The sequence below is a fragment of the Rhinolophus ferrumequinum genome, chromosome 4 (genome assembly GCF_004115265.2).
Source record: "Rhinolophus ferrumequinum isolate MPI-CBG mRhiFer1 chromosome 4, mRhiFer1_v1.p, whole genome shotgun sequence".
NCBI classification, from domain to species: Eukaryota; Metazoa; Chordata; class Mammalia; order Chiroptera; family Rhinolophidae; genus Rhinolophus; species Rhinolophus ferrumequinum.
Window position 1 is genome coordinate 47,243,794 of NC_046287.1, and position 20,284 is coordinate 47,264,077.

Below are 20,284 nucleotides of genomic sequence, written 5' to 3' on the forward strand. Positions count from 1 at the left end.
TAATTTGTTATTAACTTTTTATATAATTAAAATGTACTCAAGGCTATTCTTCTAATAATGTCTTTGTTACATTATTTCTAATGGTATTTCTTGAGAAGTAGAGAAAGAAGAAAGTCACAACTAGTGGGCAGACAATTATGCATAAAAGTATATTAAACATGAGGATATTATCTATCATGACTCAGTCAGAATTTGATTTATTTCGTCCAGAAAGCCCTCCATGCTGTGAAGGGACTTTTATCTAGAGGGCTTTATTGGCCCTAAGGCACCAGAATCACAGAAATGAATGATCTCTATAATATTACTGCACCCTACTATAATAATCAGAAGAAATTAGTTAATTATTACCCCTACAGATATACACCATAAGTCTACATATTTTGTTTGTTTTATTAAACCATCACTTCGAATCAAATTGGAGGTCAGGCCACAAAGTGACCACAGGTGATTAATTTTAAGAGAGTCTAGAATCAAGGCTGTTATCTCCTCTCTCTTTAACAAGTATCTAAAAGAAAACTAAAAAACAAAGCAACAAAGTAAAAAATAATGCATGGCAGTATCTAAAATCAAATAACCGGGGCTTTTCCCCTTTTGTTCCTTTAGATGGAAGATTAATAAGAAAGTATCAAAAAATAAGAATGAAAGCAGTCCTTAGGAAGTTATAAGTAAAAAACTATTGGTACCTATTGTCAAGTATGTCTCACCACATAGGATGGGAATCAATGAAACTGGATTTTGTAAATCCCTGCAAGGACCGCATATGGAGACAATAGCCACGGAAGTTGTTTAGAGTGGTTTTCATTTCCTCCCAGTGATTTTTTAAATATCCTAAAGCCCTATTGACTATATATTTTTTTCTTTTGTGTCCTACGTTCTGTTTTTCATCTAATACCTGTCAGTGTACAGAAAAATCATAGCAAACAACACTGAAATCTAAAGAAGAACCTATAGTGTGACTTAAATATACCATATATTTGGAGGTGACAACTCTGACTTCTAAGTTATCTATATGGCCTAACTTACCTGAGAGAAGTTTAAAGTGCTGGTTATGCTGCACTCATCCATAACTACCAATACTAAGATACCTGACTAGTAAACCTAACAAAGCAGGTAGACATACTTACAAATGACTTGTTGAGACATTACGGCCTATGCTGCAGATCTCAGCATCTAATTTTAATTAAAAATCATCTCAACAAAAGCTACTTTAAAGCCATGAAATGGACTGATGTGGATGTGAAATATGTTTTCCTATTTCAAAATGACAAGTTTAAAACCACAAAACATGTAATCTATTAATTATTGCTGTATTGATTATACTTCCTAGCTATTTCTCTCTGCCCTCACATTATTTTTGCTATGACCCCTTCTGAATGGCTCTCTTGTGCAAAGATTCTAATGGCCTACAGATTGGTTAACTGCACAAACCTCCAGGATTTAGCCATGAGCTAAATGTCTCGCACACATCCATACCCATAAACACATTCCACATTTGTAGTGCTTGCTCTTAAACTTCGAAAAATTAAACCACAATTTATTTAAAGCAGTATTTCATTATTCAGCAGCTCAAAAGATGGCTATTTTGCCGTAATGTAATGTAGCAATTAGGAATTTCTATATTATGTGTATTGTCTAAAAATAATGTGTATTCCTTGAAAATCACTTTTATGTAATTTTTGAAGTTCCTTTCACCTGTATTGACATATTTATAAGCAGTACCAACTTCTATCATTTTACTTAATTTTCTTATAATTCTAAAATGGAAAGAGATAAGAATAGCTCCTAATAAAATATACAATAATATTTAAAAGTATTTCTACCAATTATATTTTTAAAGGATACGAGAAAGAAAGGTTCAAAGTTCTGTCCTACATTTAAACTTTTACACTGAAAGGAAAAGTATAGATAGGTAAAAACTGTTACCAAGATTCACAGAGATAACCCCTCCTTCTGCTTTGGATAATAACAATAAGACAACAAAATTATGATCTCAGAGTGAGTTAAATGACCCTAATTTCCTCCTCAAAGCGCTCACGAGGACAGATTAGTGGGCACCAGAGAGACTGGGTAAGAAAGTGCACATATCTGTGCCAATCCACATGACACAGCTTGGACTGTGATTCTGAACTGGCATCTTCATATGCGAAGGGTGTACATTTTAATTTTTTATTCAAAGCTATGCTAATGCAACACATTCAGATCCTTTCCTTAATTCTGCAGTATTCAGACCTTTCATATTGTGCAGCTGTTTATTGCCTTTACCCTAGTTTGCAAAATGTTTGATTAAATGGCTTACTCACCTACCGACATGAGAGAATTCAGGTTTATGCTGCCAATTCACTCCCAACACAATGTGTCTACTACTGTTCTCACCACCTAAAATGACCTCCTTCCCCATCTTGTGTGAATTATGCCTGTGGCCCTGTAAATATCAATCTTATAAACTGTCATCTCTATTAAGAATCCTAGTTCTAAATCAAAGAAAATGAAACTGCTGCTAGTTACATTTTGTAAAGTTTGAATAGCCATTAATAATTTGATATTTGTTCTTATTTTAACAAAAAGGATTTTTCTTAAAATATCATTTTATAAATTTTGTGGCATTCTTAAACATTAAGACATCCAAGAGACAGATATTGACCCCCTAAAACACAACTCAAATTTTGTAACAAAAAGGAATCAAAATTAATTTCCAAAAGTTGTGCTTGTAGCAAAGTATTCCTTAATGAATCTCTCCACTAATCCTTAATCTACTAATGATCATCAACTTACTAAAACAGGCCGGCCCGGTGGCTCAGGCGGTTAGAGCTCCATGCTCCTAACTCCGAAGGCTGCCGGTTGGATTCCCACATGGGCCAGTGGACTGTCAACCACAAGGTTGCCAGTTCGACTCCCGCAAGGGATGGTAGGCTGTGCCCCCTGCAACTAGTAACGGCAACTGGACCTGGAGCTGAGCTGCGCCCTCCCAACTAAGACTGAAAGGACAACAACTTGAAGCTGAATGGTACCCTCCACAACTAAGATTGAAAGGACAACAACTTGACTCGGAAAAAAGTCCTGGAAGTACACACTGTTCCCCAATAAAGTCCTGTTCCCCTAAAAAACAACAACAACAAAAAAAAAGAGTTACTAAAACATATGTCCACTACTAGAGCCAGAACAGTATATCAGGATTCTTGTAGGGAAAAAAAAAATGTGATTCTTATAAAAGGAAAAAAATGTAGAAAACAAAGTTGTTAAACAATTCCTTGTATCCAAATAGCTTGTGACATTTTTAGTCCTTCCTAGTTGTGCAAAGAAACTGCTGCTGCCACAAGTACCAAAGTATTACAAAGCTGTTTAATACTACACCTTGAAGCAAGTATTGGAAACTATTCTCCCTTATTTAGAAAGCCAATAAAACCACCAGAACAACAGAATTTTAACTATGAAGTGGCCTCAAATTATGTAAGAAAATATGATATATGCTCATCTGTTAACTACATGTAACTGTCAACAGCATATAGCTACATTTTCTGCCTCATTCTCAACAAATCATCTATGACTTCTAGGAGTAGATTGAGGCCACCTTCCCATGAGTCTCTACAATGATTCCCACAACTCTCATATACACCTTTCGTTTCAGCCATCTTTCAAAGTTCAAAGGAAGCAGTGCCCTTCCTGCTCCATGATTTCTCCTTGCACCTTCAGTTTATCCCTTCCCAACTGGTGGGCAATTTTTCATGGGCCCATATTCTGCCATACTCAGAAGAACCATCCTTTTATCTGGGTTCCTGTTTCCCATCTCCAACTAATGAAAGGACATTTTCACTTGATTGTTTTCTTATTATGGAATCTCTCCCTCCTCTCAGTACTACCCCTCCCACAATGTTATACTTTCCAAATGTAGTAGAGCAGTTCTCAAGCATGTCACTCCCCATTCTGGAAATGTTCTCTAATGCACTCATGTTTACCACATCCAATCTAACTCCTCTGCCAGGCTTTTGGACTTCAAGTTACAATTCCTCTAATCCTTCATAATATGATTCCTTTAACATTCCCACAAATACCCAAACATGTACCTTTCACTCAGCCTTTGACTTTCACTCACACTACTCCCCTTGCCAAAAATATACTTATCTCTCCTGCCAACTAAAAAATGCATTCAAGAGTCAGCTCAAGTCACACGTCTCGAAACAATTTCTTTCTTCCCCTTATATCACAGTTGGGTCCTCTACAGCACTCCAGTAGTCTTCAGTTGTTCAAAACTCTTTCTCATTTCTAGTATTTTTCTGTACACTTAGCTTAAGTACTCATGGGCCATGACCAAATCCTTACAGAATGTTTTAAATATCTCCCAGTAGCTAACATGGAATTAATCACATATTAGTTATTTAATAAATGCTGTCAACTTTACTGTATAGTATTGGATAATGTGTATCTTCTAAAAAAAAACTCAGGATCATTTTTAAATTTCCAAATAGCTGATATTTTTCTATAGACTAAGTCCATGTTTGGAACAATAAGAATGGCAGTCCTGAGAGAAATAGAAAGGGGAGAAAAGATTGCTTTGCAGAAACACATTTAAGTGACAACGTATCCATGGGCTTTCTGCATGTCTTATAACAGCTATGTCTCAGACTATCTTTGCAAAAATAGTACCTCCTTCCAAATTAGAAAACAGAGTTGTTTCCTGACCAGGATAATCAAGGTAATGCCTCCCTGCAAGACAAAGGTTGGACAGCTTTGCTAGAAACTCCTTAAAATATGGGGCTTGCCTGAACTCAGAGTGTCTCAGCCATTACACAAACCCACTATGTGCAAGCATAAATCTGGGCCACGCAGTATTGCTCCTGGGGGATTTAGAGACCAGGAGAATTGATGGGAACATAAAGCTCATGCTGCCTGCTGTGCCCTGACTAATACAGCCCATTATCTCTGACCCAGGAATCTCTTGTCTTCATCCAGCTTCTATGTAATTGAAGCAAAATAACTTGTTAGCCTGGAAGCTGGGTCAACTCTCAAACTCTCCGTAGTTTTGGACAATTTCTGCATATTAAGTGAGTCCATTCAATTAGGAGTTTCTAGTTTACAAAAGAAAACAGAAGCTACCATATCAAATTCTACACACCTAACATACAATGACATGGGTGAATCTCAAAAACATTATGTTAAGTGAATGAAGTGAATTCAAAAGTGTGAGGATGCCATGCTTTAATGGTATGAGGTTCTACTACAGGCTAAAGTAAAGTAAGAGAGATCAGAATGGTTGTTGTTTCTTAGAGGAGGTATGGATAGGAACTAAATGGAAGCAAGAGGGAGTTTTCTGGAGTGACAGGAGTGTTCTATATCTTGATTGGTATAGCAGTTACAAGGATACACACAGTCGTCAAAGGACATCAAATGCTACAACTAAGCAATGTGTTTAATGTGTTTGTGTTCAATTAAAAAGCATTACAAGTTCTAAACATCTAAACATTGACTATGTTGCAATCCCTTTTAGTTTCAGGACATAATGATTCACAGAAACACTAAGACAATACTGGCCACTTTCGCATCCATTCTTTGAACATCTTTAGAGAGGCAGCGCAATACAGGGATTTAAGAGTATGCCCTCTGGAGTAAGATCACTTGGGTTTTTATCCAGATATTTCAGTCACTAGCTGAGTGCCATCAGGCAACTTCAGTAACCTCTTCAGGCCTGGACTTCATCCTTTTTAACATAAGTATAACAAAAGTTCCTACTGGTAGTTTTGATGACTGAATTAGGTAATATAGGTAAAGCACCTATTACGTAGAACGTGTTCTCTAAAGATTAGTTGTTGTTATTACTTACTTAGAGCAGAGATAATGATAATACAGGATTCAAAATAATTCAATGTTTCTGTTAAAGCAGAAGAGCAACACACTTTTTTAAAATCTAGTAAGTTTAATGTACATTCATTAGTGGGAATAGTAGGTGAAAAATTTACTTATAATAACACTCCAAAATCATTAGATAACCCAGTTAAAGCAATAGATCCACATCACGGTTTTTTACATGTTATGTGAAGCACAGAAAGAAAGAAATTAAGTCAAATAAATGCTACTCAAGTTCAGACAAATGTCTGTTCAGACAAAAGTTCGGACATATATGTCCCATTTACATACTGACAACTGCATTGTTAGCATTTTTTTTTTTTTGCCTTGTTTCCCTAGTATACAATGCATGTGAAAGTTGAAAATCCAATTGAATTCTAATCCCAACCTTGCCTGAAGAGTAAATTGATGACAAAACTTTTGAAAGACATAACTAGAGGAAATATGTAAAAGGACAAAATCTGGAGTGTGATAGTACAAATATAGAAGAGTGGGACAAAGGGGTGACTTCTCAGTGATGGAAAAGTATTTTGCTGAAGCAAACGACAAGAAGTCAGAACAGAGTTGACCAGACTTCATGGCTCCACAGAGCAGGCCACACTCCATCTTTTAGCATGTATGCCCATGGTTAATGTCCCTATAAAAAAGCATGTGTACCATAGGGGTACACGTGTTCTCTCCGCAGCGCTGTGTTCTGTAACATTATTCCAAAGATTTTAAAAGAAAATATACTTAGGAAAGAAAAAATAAATAATAAACAATGATGATGCAAATTTTCTATTCCTTATTAATTTTTTTAAATTTGTGTTACTGCATCATTAAAATATTCCTAACATCTAGCATCCATTGCATTAAAAGTATTTCTAATATTTTATATCCATTATTATATGTCTGACATGAGGAATTTTATGTCATTTAATTGGCATGTCAGTGAACAATTTAAAAGTAAGAGAAAAAAAATTAAATTAATGAGAAATGTAAATTCCTAGGACACAAGTGAAGCCTTGGATAATAAAGGAAAAAGCATTGCTGTTTTCAGTCTGCCCCACAAGTAAAATATTGAGGCAAAATGATGGTGACTACTGAGTAGTTAGAAAACTGACTCAGGCCTCCTGGAAAACAGAGTCCTTTCTTTGCTTAAGAATTACAACACCGGTTGTACAACAGTAACACAGCCAAAGAAGATGAGTTTCAGACTTTGAAATAAGTGGCTATTTTTAAACAACATTTTTTTAAACCTTACAATTGTTTTGGTATTTAAGCCTTCTTATTTTCACTTTTCTTCCTTTTTAAAGTACGACAACAGTATATTATGTACTCCACACAGGAAGCGTAAAGAACAGAGATTACAATCCCTCGCAAACTACACTTTATCTAAGAGGTAGCATTACAGAAGAGGTTACCACTCACTTCAGTGATCCACTATAAGAGCACAGATAACAAAATGTTATGGGGCAAGGGGAGTCATTTTAAATACAACTACATTTATTTTTATCTAAAAAGCAGGTGCATACACTTACATATGTAAATTCAGTAAAGTTCACACGTTCTTCTCTTTTCTTCCCAAACTCAAGTAGTTAATCTAAGTTTTTAATTCCACTACTTGAATCCTCAAACTGAACAAAGTATTTTGCACAAAACCGTATACTATTGACAAAGAATGGTATATTATCATAATAAGAAATTTTTGACTTATCTTTATTGTAATGCAAATTTTCCAGCCCTAAGTATTTCCATGTTTGAAGTCAAGAAAAAGAACTCTTTATCCCTGAGCAACTCACCTAGAATTGCCTATTTAAATGTTGATCTAGAAAGAGAAACTACTTAAAGTTTTCTACTTCTTATTAAAACCTACCACAGCCCCTTAAATATGAGCATTCTGAAGAAAGCCAAGTTTTTACTCTGTGTTTCAAGGAGACGGGGTGTTCTATTGGCAAAATGGTCAGTGAATCAGGATCAACAGGTGTTGTCCAAATCAAAACCCGGTGGTCAGAACATTCTAGACTGCTCCCTCTCCTTCCTTCCTAAATTCAAACTGGCCACTGAGATATTTAGACTCCACTTCCTCACCAGCCCTGTCTTATTTTGGACCTCACCACTTCTACTTCACTTGCTTCCTCTGTAGCCTTTCTACCTTTAATCGTGCTCCACTCAAAACTATTTTTCACACTGTAGCCATATGATTGTCTAAAGGGTAAATCTGACCATGTCACAGAACAGAACAGGTGATCTGTTCTTGACTACTAATAAAGTTAATTGGCAATTTATGGACCCACAAAATGGAGGCCACCCCAGTGGCCTGGTCAATGTCACAAATCTAAACTTAAGTCATCCTGCACTTAATGGGAAATACCTGTCAAGCAAACCTAACATACACCAATCACAATCCTCCAACTCAGATTAGATGGCCTACCTTACCCTAGAAAATAGGACCTGCTAACCTTATAAGGAAATCCTGACCTCCTAACCAATCATGTTGCCTCTTCTAACATACTGTACTCTATAAACAAACTTGTTCTTGCCCAAAATCTCTCAGGAAAGAGTGCTCTACTGCTTGTGGGGCACTGTACTTCCCCAGTCCATGGATTGTTTTCCCTTGAATAAAAGACATCAAACTTGTTACTAACTGGTTGTAGTTTTGTCAATTGAGTCAATTGACAGTTCTGGCAAAAAGATGGTATACAAACAACTGCTGAAGATTCTGGGGATGGCTCCTCGATGCTGGTGAAGGTACCCACAGAGCCCTTTTCATTTGCTGCCACTTTGGCCCCTCTTAGGGATCTCTGATAAACTTCTCTCAGACCAATCAGACCAAATTCAGCTTATTTTGTGTTCTGAACTCTTCAAGTTTGTCTGTCCTAATCCTTCCAAGTGGGAAACTGGGGTGTGAGATACTCCAGATTTTCATGATAAGACAGTGCACCATCACATTTAAGGCCAACTTCATCTACAAGGTAGGCACATTCAGGAGGTCCTTACAAGTCTCAGGAAGTATGCACCGGCAGCCAGAAATTCATTCTAGTTGAATTAGAGAAGCTTATTTCAAGGAAGAAAACTGGGTACCCTTCAAACAAATGAAAGCAAGACGGCAGCTGTTAGGGGACTCACAAAGTCTCAAGTTTAGCCCATACCATAAAAAGTTAGGGAACTTAGAGAAATTAAGTAAGATAAGAAATTCGGACATTTCTGACCAACAGCACATCAAAATCTATTAAAAGTCAATATGCCACCATAAAGAAATCTCATGAAAGGAATTATAGATGTGTTGTTAATGGGAATCTCGGAAACCAAAGCCACAAAATTGCTGGACAAGGGCTGAGCCTTAAAAGCTCTTAGAGTGCTCACCCCTAACTCTAACACTCCTATACTACAATAAATTGGTCACGGAACAAATTAGATCAACACTAGGTTGCCAACCAACATCAAAAAAAAATTCCATGCAATGAAGTATGCTGTAAAACACCACAAAATCTCTAACCCAGCAGCACATCCCTCCTAAGTATTAATTTGGCTCCAAGAGACCCAAGGCGTAGCTAAAGAAGGGGGAATCCTCAAGTTTCAAAAAACTAAGCATGCCACCTGTTTATGTCTGAGAACTGTGATCCTGGAAGCTGTAGGTATCTACAAAAATGGCAAAATCTTATTAAGACAACCTAGAATTACAATGGTCATTATGGGGAAGTTTCTTTTAGACAAGATTGTTCATTTAATAAGTGCACTTGAAAGTGAGGGTTCCCAAATCAAACAAACAGACTGGGATACCTATTTTAATTGCCATAGAAGCCTCTACAAGTCTTAAAGATTCCAAAATAGCTTTATTAAACGATTAATTACAAAGGGCTAAAGAAAAATTAAGGACACAAGAGGTACCTAAAACAAAGAATACTCTCCTCTATCATCCTTGACCTCAGTACTCACAGTCTACTAATCCTCTATGTAAATTGCCTTTCCACTCTGAAGAGACTACAAGACCATAAACAAAAGTCCATCAAGTTACTGACCCCAATATCTATCCTCAAAGGATGGTCCCCATATGGACCCCTCTCAGGGTTAACAGGATTCTGAGGGATTCTCCAGTAAATGGCTAAACAGCCAAGGGGAAACTGAAATTTTTTCAATGAAAAACCTTACCAAATTCTGGTAGATACAGGAGCTCCACTTTAAATACCACTCACACCAGAGCCTGCAGATGGGATCCTGATAAAACTGACAGAAGTGAGCACAGGGTAAGAATTCTTACCAGACTCAGCTCTTCTAGAACTGTCTGTAATGCCCAGTCCAGAGAGGAAGGTAAAATTTCACATTGTCCCTTCTTTTCCAAGACCTATTTGTTACTGACCCTTTCTCTCCCAGGGACAGAGAGCTATTGCCTTCATGTTTGTTGCATTTTGTGTCCTGAGAACTTACCTTGACAACTGTCAGGGTGAGAGCCCCCAAAATATGGCCAAACAGTAATGGGACCAAACAGCTTCACTCCATTTGCAGTTAGATATGGCTGCACTCCATTTGTGGCTAATGTCCTAGTGATTATTGCCAGCTCTCAGGGGAATTGTCTAAGTCTCTTTTGGCTTTCTTTGGGAGTGGCTCTCGATCTTGGGAGGGTGGTATCTTTTGTATCTTCTTTAGGGACACCTCTTGTGTACAACAGATTGTTCTGTAATGCCAGGAGTATTTACTATTTGTCCCAGCTGAAACCTGACAAGATATTTGAAAGGATTTTTCTTTTTTTTTAAGTAGCACTATGGTTAGAAGTTAGCTTAATTGGAAGCTGATATTCAGAGCCTAATAGAACCATTTTTTTAGGCTTTCTCTGCTGAGCTAAATAAAACTATGTGCCCAAGGGGAAAGAAAAATATTCCAAAGACAAATAGCTCTAAATCTAGAATACAGGAATCTTTTGATTTTCATCCTAGTTGAATATCTTCTCCCTGATCTAAAGAAGCAAATAGAAGATAATGTAGTTGGATGGGTGGCCAGTCCTTTGATGGCATACAGGTTACAATCCAATTCTTTGAGAAATTAAAAACAACTGTCATAAATTGAATCTTTACAAGAACAGAAATTCAGCTCTAAAAGCAATTCAAAGTCCATCTATCTGTTGAGATTTAGCAATCTCAACACTCCCCTATTCATCTATAAAGGCATGTAGGTATTGTCAAATTCTGGATTTAAGAAACAAAAATCCTTCTGGGAGCAACTTGCATTCTTTCCCTGTGCCTTTGCGATGTAAATGTTCTATCCAATCTTCCCTAGGAACTGAGGCCATCTCTCTGAAATACAAACTTCAGGAAGGTAATTCTTATCAGGAGGGAAATGGCTATTTGGAAACTAGGCCAATGAAAAAATCGTCTAAAAGTTTAGAGCTGCCTGTGCAGGTAACCTTAATTTATTCCATCTGCCAGAAATACAATTTGGATCCAGCTGTCCTTTTATAAACTAGTGAGTTTTTCATCATCGTGCCCTCAAAATAGTCTCTTTCAATTTCTAAACTTACAATGATTTTTTTTTGAAGATTTAAAACACTTGTGATTTTTTTATCCCTTGTGATTTTTTTTCCTCCTGATAGTCCAACGATGATAAAAGGAAAAACAAGCCAATGTAGATAGACTCCTCCCCCCCAAAAAATATTTAGATATAGGAAAATAATATAAAGGGAATATAATGGATATAATGGAATGCTATCTGTTTCAGCACCAAGCACACACTCTATAAACTGCATGAAGAGCTTTTAGTAGTATCACCAGTAAAATATGACCTGTTTATTCTTCCAAGGTTTAAAGCTGCTATGTTTGTGTCTACAATTCAAAACTGGCTCTTGGAATAGTCACTTCCTCCACTGTGAAGGAGTTGCCACACCTCTGAAAGGAGCAGGTTTTTTATGATCCCTAAGGTGGCCCTTCGTCTCTGTAAGTCTGATTTTAGAATACAATTTAAGTGCGTTGAACATAGTACAGGAGAGACACAGAGAAAAGAGAAAAGTTCACTTAGAGTCCAGACTGGGTGGAAAGTTACAGAAGCCTAGAAGACGAGGGCTGAGGCTGACTGAGATTATTGTCATCAAAGTCCTTCATACTGAGGCCCAGAGAACTTCAGCAGCCAGCGTTGGTCCTCCAGCCAGCCCCGTAGGGAAACAGACCACACTTGCTCATCCTCTCCCAGTCCTGAGCAAGCCAGATCCCTCCTCTGGCCCAGTCCCTTTTCCTCTACCTAAGCCCTGGAACCAGCTGGAGGACGAGCGAGTGCAGGCAGCCACCTGTGGGCTGGACCCAAACTCCTTCGCAGTCCTTTGGCCCCGTGACGCAGGGGGGCGCCACTGCGTGGACGACAGCCTTGTGGACCTCAAACAAGCTCAGTATTAGGGGCCCTGCCGAGTCCCGCACAGTGGCACGCCAGCACCGCAGCTTTCGGCCCTGTGGTTTCCATAGCAACTGCTGCGCCAGCAGCCTAGACCCCATAGGACCCCCAAGGTCAGAGGTCATCTCTGTAGCAACATAAACTTCCCGCGTTATGGCGGCTCGGGCGGGCCGCTTCCGCCGCATTGCGCAGCGTAACCCCCGGCTCTCGGAGGCGGGAAGCGCGCGTGGTGGCCGGGTCCCCCGGGCACGGGCTACGGGTCACACCCGGAGGAAGAGCACGCTTAGCCTTGGTGTCCTCTCCCTTCAGGGTTCAGTTAGGCAGACTCCCAACCCTGCTTTGGTTGGATCACCTAAGGGCTCAACTTCTGGAAGGAAGGAGATGGAGCCGCAGAGGTAGCCGGCGGTTGGCTTGCAGAAAACAAATTATGACAGCTGCGCTGGAAAGCCGGTCTCTGCCCCAAGCGGTGCACTCTGCCAAACGTCGTCTCTGCCACAAACTCCGCGCCTCCTAGCCCGAAGCCACAGCGGCCCAGCGCCCTCCACCTTTGACAGTGGCTCAGAAAGGAGGACGCTAAATAGATCAGTGTGGTGTGGGAAGTGCAGGGAGCTACCCAGTTTGAAGATGACTGCTCTAAAACTGAAGGAAAAAAAGGCAAGGTATTAAGGGAGGGGAGCACCTCCTTTCAAAGCAACTGGAACTAGAGGCTCTTTAGGTGCTGCCCTCTGAACAACAACAAAATGCCACAAGGGAGGGTCCAAGTTACCATCTTAAGAGAAAGGAGTACATAACAGAAAAGAACACTCAACTGTTTTGGGGGAATGTCTTCCTTTTCAAGAAAAATAAAAAGACTAGAAAAGAAAATGAATAGGGTTCTTGCAGAGGGAACCTTAGGTCCCCTAACATTTGCTATTTAAAGGCTGAGAGTGCCAAAAGTGAAGTTAACTTTCTCAGAGAACCATATTTCTAACTAATAATTCATTTAATTAAAACATATTAAAATCCTGCTGTGTTGTAACTAAAGATTTTGTCAGGGAACAGTGATAAAAGCAATAGTGCCCAACAATTGTCAGGTGACTTTCTTAGACGGTGTTAGTAGACTAGATTAAAACTTTAGTGTTCTTTATAAACGTGTCTGCATTATGCCTCCTTTTTGCCTTCATGTTTAGGGAGGCCCTAAGAATTCTTCCTTTCAACTTCCCTTGCCTTCATCAACCTACCTTTTACATTCTGACCAAAGCAGGAAATTAGTTTGTAGCAGCTAGGGAAATATACAGAAAAAAACATCAGGACATATTGGGTCCTTAAAAGTCAAAACAGCAAAAACATTAGCCTAGAGGCATATGGAGGAACTGAGAAATCTCCCTCAGAAAATTCCCTGCCTTTCAGGGCTCAGGTTCAACTCTTATAACTAAATGTGGTATGATACACAAACTAAAATCCTAAGGGATACTACACAAACTATGGTGCAGGGCAGGTGTCAGTAGGTATTTCCCTCATATACAGTCCCTCCCGGTGATGGTACAACTTGGGCTCAAAGGTTTTATCAATAATATAGGGACAATGTAATGCTTCAAATACACCATTCAAACATCCCAACTGTTTCCCCTTCAGACATAAGAAACTATTTTGAATAAATGCTTCCATTTTGAGACATCTACATAGTATTTATAGAAAGCTTATGAGTCTATTGAATGAATTACAATGCCAAAATATGCAAAGGAGTGAAAACTTTGGTTGTCCTTGTTACCATATGTATAACAACACTTCATAAAAGTCCCCAATGTTTGTGTTGCTAAAACACAGAAGACTGTGAACATTTTTAAAGGAATGGTTGCCTGTGGGAAAAGTGAAATATAGTATAGAATTAGCTTTAGCACCTTCTAAAAGCAATGCATCATTTGAATGGATGTTATGGATGCTGTCTAAGATGAGAACAGGCTAGAAATGGGTATAGCCAAAGTCATCTTCAACATTAAACTAAACCAAGTTTAGTTGATCATGTATTGGATTTCAAACTTGTTAACTTGGATGTAAATTTCAAAAAAGAAAAATCCACTCTCCCACCAAGTCAATACTTGAAAGCCTATCTAAAATGCCACTCTTTGGTTCATGGAGTGGCACTGCTCTGCAAAACTCATTTAGCTACTTCAGTAATTAAAGCTTCCGGGATGGAGTCCAAGGTCAACTCATACTACATGAAATCCCACTCTAAAGACAAGCATGTTAGAAGAAGAACTTACACCTGTATGGTGTTCCAGCCATGCAAACTGAATTTGATGTCTCCACTAATATATGCTCAGAGTTTAGAAATTCAGGGTTGGTGGCCCACTTGTGGCTCACCCAGCCCTACAGGAACCTGGGAAGAGAAGGCAGGCTGAGAAGAAGGAATAAAAAATGCTTATCTTTTTTCTTCCCTCTCTCCCTATTTTCTCACTTCTAAACACCATGACAGCCCTCAATGTAAAGAAAGGAGCTTTAAAAGAATAACATATATTGAAATGAGTAACAGTGACATAGCAGGTGTTTGGGCACCTAAGACAGCTTAATGAAAGGCAAAAGTAGAGCTGAAAGACACCAAGCAAGTAGGAAATAGAAAAAGTGCCAATGAATTCTATCAAGCCCTGCCTGTTTTATGTCAAAATTACATGGCAGAGAGGGAGACTGAGTTCAGAAAAGGAAACACTCAGGGCCTCGAGTGTGTGCGATTTTCTAAATATGCTCTGCAGAAGTAGGTCTAGAGCATCTGCTTCCTACCCTCCTTGCTGCTAACACTGGTACTCAATAAAATTAACTTTGATTACAATGTGTCTTAAAATCTGTGCTTTCCAAAATCCTATCCATGAAAGTTTGGTGTGTCGTTGAGTGGATGTATGTATTTTGAGGGTCTGTGGCTTCCTTTGCTTTTTGTACATTATGTGTCTGAAGAGATATCCATGACATGACTTGTGTTTTTATCTTTATTATGGACTTTTTTTCCCCAACTGCGTGTCTTTCCTTAGCAGCTGTCACTTAAAGTTCAATAAACTAGATTATTTCTCAAACTGGCCTGTGATAAACATTGACCAGTCCAAACTATCATTGCTCGTTTAAAGAAACATATCAAGCCCTCCTCTAGGTAAAATTAGTGCCTTGAACTTATTCCTTCTATCTAATGATAGGGACCCATTGCCTAAAATACAGTCAGTCACCTTGCATAACTCATACAGTGAAAGTTGAAGAAGGTGACATTTATTCTAAACATATAGCTATTACTCTGCTAGAAAAGTAGCGGAAAGTAGGACGTGTGTGTGTGTGTGTGTGTGTGTGTTTCTCCGGTAATAGGTATATTGTGAGATATTGTTCATTTTTATGAAGATAGTAAATTTATAGCTAGAATTTCTAAGCTATTGCAATTTATTTTACAAAGCACATATTGTGCAAATATAATCTTCATATTCTATGTAAAAACAACTACAAACAAGTAATTAATTAACATTCCTTATTTAAATACTGATTAATAACTTTTGGGTAAATGAATAACTTTGCCCGTAAGTTCATGGCTCTCTTAGCTGCTTATTTTCATACCAACCTGATAGCAGTGCTCTGAAAGTGCTCCCAGAAACCCTTTACCAAACTACCTACACCTGTTGACAATTTAAAGAATTGGGAATAATCAGCATATTATTTTATAATCTGCAAAGATTGGGGAGATACATTAATCTAATAAGACATCTTTGCACCAAATTCATGATCCTAGTACTGCTATTTGGTGGTATTCTGCCAAGCTTCTTCATTTGAAACCAGTTGTCTTCACTTAGGTTTAAGATAACATAACCGGTAGAAGTCAATCTGTTCTTTTTGGTTTTAACAGTCAAGAGGATTGTAGTCTTTGTTTTATTTTAATTACCCAATTAACTTCTTAGTTGTACTGCTATCTTGGGATCAAAAACCTGCAAATGATTTTAGGTTTCATGTTAATAGCAGAAGGAGAATGGAATTCACCAACTATAATACTGAAAGGGAGTGGTTAGGCATGGGTTTGATTCAAGCTCAAAAAGCAAATGTTTTAGGAAGTGAGATAAATAAGTGACACATTAATGTCCCATTTTAAAAATAATTTACAAAATGCTCCAACTCCCAGGTTGGAACTCTAAACCCTGTCAATCTAGGATTAAACTATCTCATTAGAATACGTGGTGATGTGGTTAGCACACTTTTAGTTAACCCATCAATTCATACCCAAGTACTTCAGCATTCATAAGCTGCAAAATAAATTGCTCTAAAAATAATTTGTCATTTGTTTGACACCTTCCAAAACGCCTTGGAAGAAAAAAAATCTACTTTATTCCAGAGAGATGAAAGTTGGTGGGGTGGGGCAGTGTAATAGAAAGATCTTGCATCACGAGTATTGGGGAAAATTAGTGTTTCCAGTAAAATTGCTTTAAAAAACAATTATAAAGACCAGTGAGGAAACTTACTGTTCCATGCTGAATTATTCCCCACTCTCCAGTACTATGGAGGGACTGACTTCAAGATCCCTAGACAAATGGCCCAGTCTTTTAATAAATGCTGTTACAGTATCCTTTTCTCAGAAGGGGGCTAAATCTTTTCAGAGAAGGACACAAGAAGGCCTCAAAGACCTGGTTTTTACTGTGTGAAGGAGTAAGCCCTCCCCTTCCACTGCAGCCCTTGACTTGTCCCACTTTGGGAAGTCTTGCAAAAAGGGTCTTCACATGAACTTGTGAGATAATAGTGTTGCACATCTAGGTGTGATCAAGGCATCAGCAAGTGTTGGGCTGGATGCCAGGGCTGGAGTCCACCTCATAGCTGAATTGGAAATGCGGATGGTAGGGTGACAACACTGCTTTCTCCTTGGACAATGCTCTGGATGGTGGTATTATTTCAGAGTTGCTAAATGCTGAAGAGTTGAGAGAGAAGGGTAAAAGGACAGGGGATGGAGGAGGAAGAGGAGGAACGGGATGGAGGAGGTGGGAAAGAGGCAGGGGGAGAGGGGTGGAGGAGAAGATGAACAGAGCGGGACAGTTGGAAAGCGGGTAGAGCTGGAGCACAGGGAGGAGAATTCCAGGACAGAGGCACACAGCCCACTGCAGCACCGCACCCGCGGGCAGCCAGAGGCTACTCCCAGAGTCTCCAGAGCCACCCAAACTTCCTAGCTGGGGGCGACAGCCAGGCGTCCTCCTCCAGCACTCGAGCATCTCCCCCTTTGGACCGTCTAACGACTCGCAGGTTCCTTTCTGTGGTAGCCGTAGGTGCCTCACAGGGTGCTCAGCCTCCACACCCACCGCCTCCATCCCCGCCCACCCACGCCAGCTCCTCCTGCTCTCGCACAGGACTCCCGCAGGCGCAGCCCCCTCGGAGCGCGCCGCCCCATCTACCCTGCATTTGCGAGGTTTGGAGGCAGAGAGATAGCAGCCACTTGCTGCCCAACGGCTGGGATTCCTGGTGCCAACGCGGCCCCCGGCGGAGCTCCGGGTGACAGGGCGGCGGTGGGGAGCCATGATCTACTACACCGCAGTGCCGGCGTCAGAAGCCTTCTGCGCCCCGGCTGCCACTGCAGGACTGCCCGGCCCCCGCCCCGCCCCCCAATGCCGCCCCAGACACAAACACCCGGCCCCGGGTTCCTCCCCAGCCGGAACCTAGCCGGGTGACGCCACACACCCCCGAGGCCAGCGCGCACGCCTCACGGACTGGCTGAACCCAGCCTTCTCGCCGGCGCGCCGCCGCCGCCACGCAGCCCTCCAGCCTGGCCTCCCCAGATGGTTCGTCCACAGCTCCGCGGCAGCACCCAAACGCCTCAGACTAAGACATTAGAAAGTGAATCCCGGGGACCCAGCTCCCCGAATCAACTACATTTGCATTTCTTATGTAATGTACTGCAAGTTTCCCTGTTGTAGCCCTTTGGAATGAGGGCGCATGATCACCAGGAGGCTGAAACAGGGACCACCGCCGGGCTCATCCCACCCTTAGGACCCGAACGCAGGGCTTTGATACTGCTTTTTAAAAGAGGGGAGGGTTGTTAACTGCTTATATTAGAGGGGCTGGGCTTGTCTTCTCGGTCTGGGGTTCCCCCCAGGCATAAACCCTGCTCAAATATTACCAGTGGCAGGAGGTAGATGGCAGGAGGCAGATTGGGGAATGATTTAATACTCCGGCACCGAGAGCAGACCGGGGAGGGAGGCGGGGGCTGGCCGGGGAGCCGGGCCGCGAGGGACCGGGCCTCTTTCACTGTGGGGAGAGGGTATGGGGTGGCGACTGCTGTGCAAGCTAATCGGAAAGTCTAGAGCAGGTTCTCGGCACCGAGCTACGTCCCCGAGCCTGCAACAGAAGTCAGAAGAGCTCGCGATTCGTTTTCCTGGCAACTACAGAAGCTTCATCTGCCTCGGGCAAAACCTTAAGCCATAGCCCTTCATTATTCCACCAAACATCGGCAACCAAATACATTAAACAAAAAAAAGTTTCCTCCTCCCTCTCTGATGGAAGTGTCACAGCCAAGAGAAGCTGCTAATGGTTTTCGGGCTCACAGACGCCGATCCAGCTGTTACTTGTTTATCCATGCAACACCTCTATATGCAACACTGTCCTGGTTCCTTCTCTGTTTCCCCTGCCTTCCTGCATAGCTGAACTGCAGATCTAGCTCAATGAGCAACAGACAGGTTATTATGAGGAAAAACAGAACATGATGCATGTTTTGCTTACCAGTTGGGTTCTTGTTTTTCTTAAGACTCTTGCCACAAAGACACTGCAGCATATGCGTTCCTTTGCTGAAAATGTTCCAAAGAAACCACATTGATTTGGGCGAAAAGCAATCCAGCAGCTTAGACACCCTGAGAAAGAAGAGATCCTTGTGGTTGCATAATAATAATTTGAAATCAGTTCTCCTGAAGAGGGGCACCGGTTTTACCATAGGAAAAACGATAATATTCCGGATCTTCTCCCAGTTTTTTCCCCTCACGTGGTATATTTCTTTGAGACTTCTCAGTGATTGTTTTTTTTCGGCCAGGGTGAATGATTTATCCCTCTTGATCACCACTGGATTATTACCAAAAGGTTGGGGGGGAAATCCTTTTTCAGCATGAAGCCAAACAAAAAAGCAAAGAAATCCCAACTGAGACCAGAACTAATCAGGGAGAACAGTAATGCACAAAAGATCCCCAAAGAGAAAACCATAGCCTTTTACTTGATCGCTATGAGGATGGGTGGGTCTGCAGAAGGCAAAGCAGGATTCATCTCACTGAAAGAAGACTGCCATTGTGTAGCCCCTAGGAGAGAAGGGGGAAAAAAAGAAAGAAAGAAAAAAAAAAAACAGCACACACACTCACACACCAATACCACCTCCGATATCGCGTCTGACAGCCGAAGACACAGCCTCCCTTCTCCCAGGGTCGATTTTTAAAATAATCAATCGCCAGTGCCCAGTGGGATCGGATTGAACCTTCAGTTCTCAATCACCACGAAGAAACGATGCAAATCTAGGTGCCCCCTCCCCTTGTCAGGCCGGTAGTAGATAGAGAGCGCCACAGATCCCCTTCCTTCTTCCTCTCACTCTCCCAGTTTCCAGCAGGGGTGAGCATGAGGAAAATCTCCCCTCCGGATTCCTCGCCCAGCCTCCGAGGTGAGTTACAGGCATTAGAGGGAGGAGGAGGAGGAGTTGAAGTTTGCATTGAAAAGACTGGCTTTCCATGACGTAGCCACGTGCTTTCAGACCCGTCACCAGTGAGATGCTTCAACCCGCCCAGGGAGGGCAGTGTCACTGCAGTCTCTCCGCTCTTTCCTCTCTTGGAGTCCCCACCGCCAGCACCCGGCCCCAGCTTTGGACCCTTCCCTCCTCTGCCCCGCTGGAGTTGGCTTGCTGCTTGCTGTTGGAGCTAACAGAGCCTTCTGTTAAAAGTGAATTTTGAAAAGGAAAATCAACCATTATAATTAGTAAACCTTAAAAATATACATGGGGGTGTGTTTAAAGAGAAACATTGTTTAATACCACTCTTCACAACCAAAATTAGTTCCACCTTACATTTTCAAAAATTTCATGTAAAATTTCAAGGAAAACTCAAGTTCTTTCAGTTTTATTATTGGAATTTTACTTAGAGTG

The 20,284-nt window shown here is 40.7% G+C and overlaps 1 protein-coding gene across 3 annotated transcripts in view; it reads right to left on the bottom strand.

Moving 5' to 3' along the window:
* FGF14 (fibroblast growth factor 14) overlaps window positions 1-19,849 on the bottom strand; it is a 600,644-nt gene extending 580,795 nt beyond the window's left edge. Inside the window, exons 1-2 of one of the 3 annotated variants that reach the window (XM_033104274.1) lie at window positions 19,528-19,846; window positions 18,892-19,019 (exon numbers count right to left, since the gene is read on the bottom strand). In XM_033104274.1, the coding sequence (XP_032960165.1) occupies window positions 18,892-18,982 (91 nt within the window). In that variant the 5' untranslated portion in view covers window positions 18,983-19,019; window positions 19,528-19,846. Of the gene's footprint in view, window positions 1-18,891 lie in introns of all 3 variants that reach the window. The other 2 variants (XM_033104273.1, XM_033104270.1) reach the window with 2 other exon arrangements.
* Between the last annotated feature and the right edge of the window lie 435 nt (window positions 19,850-20,284).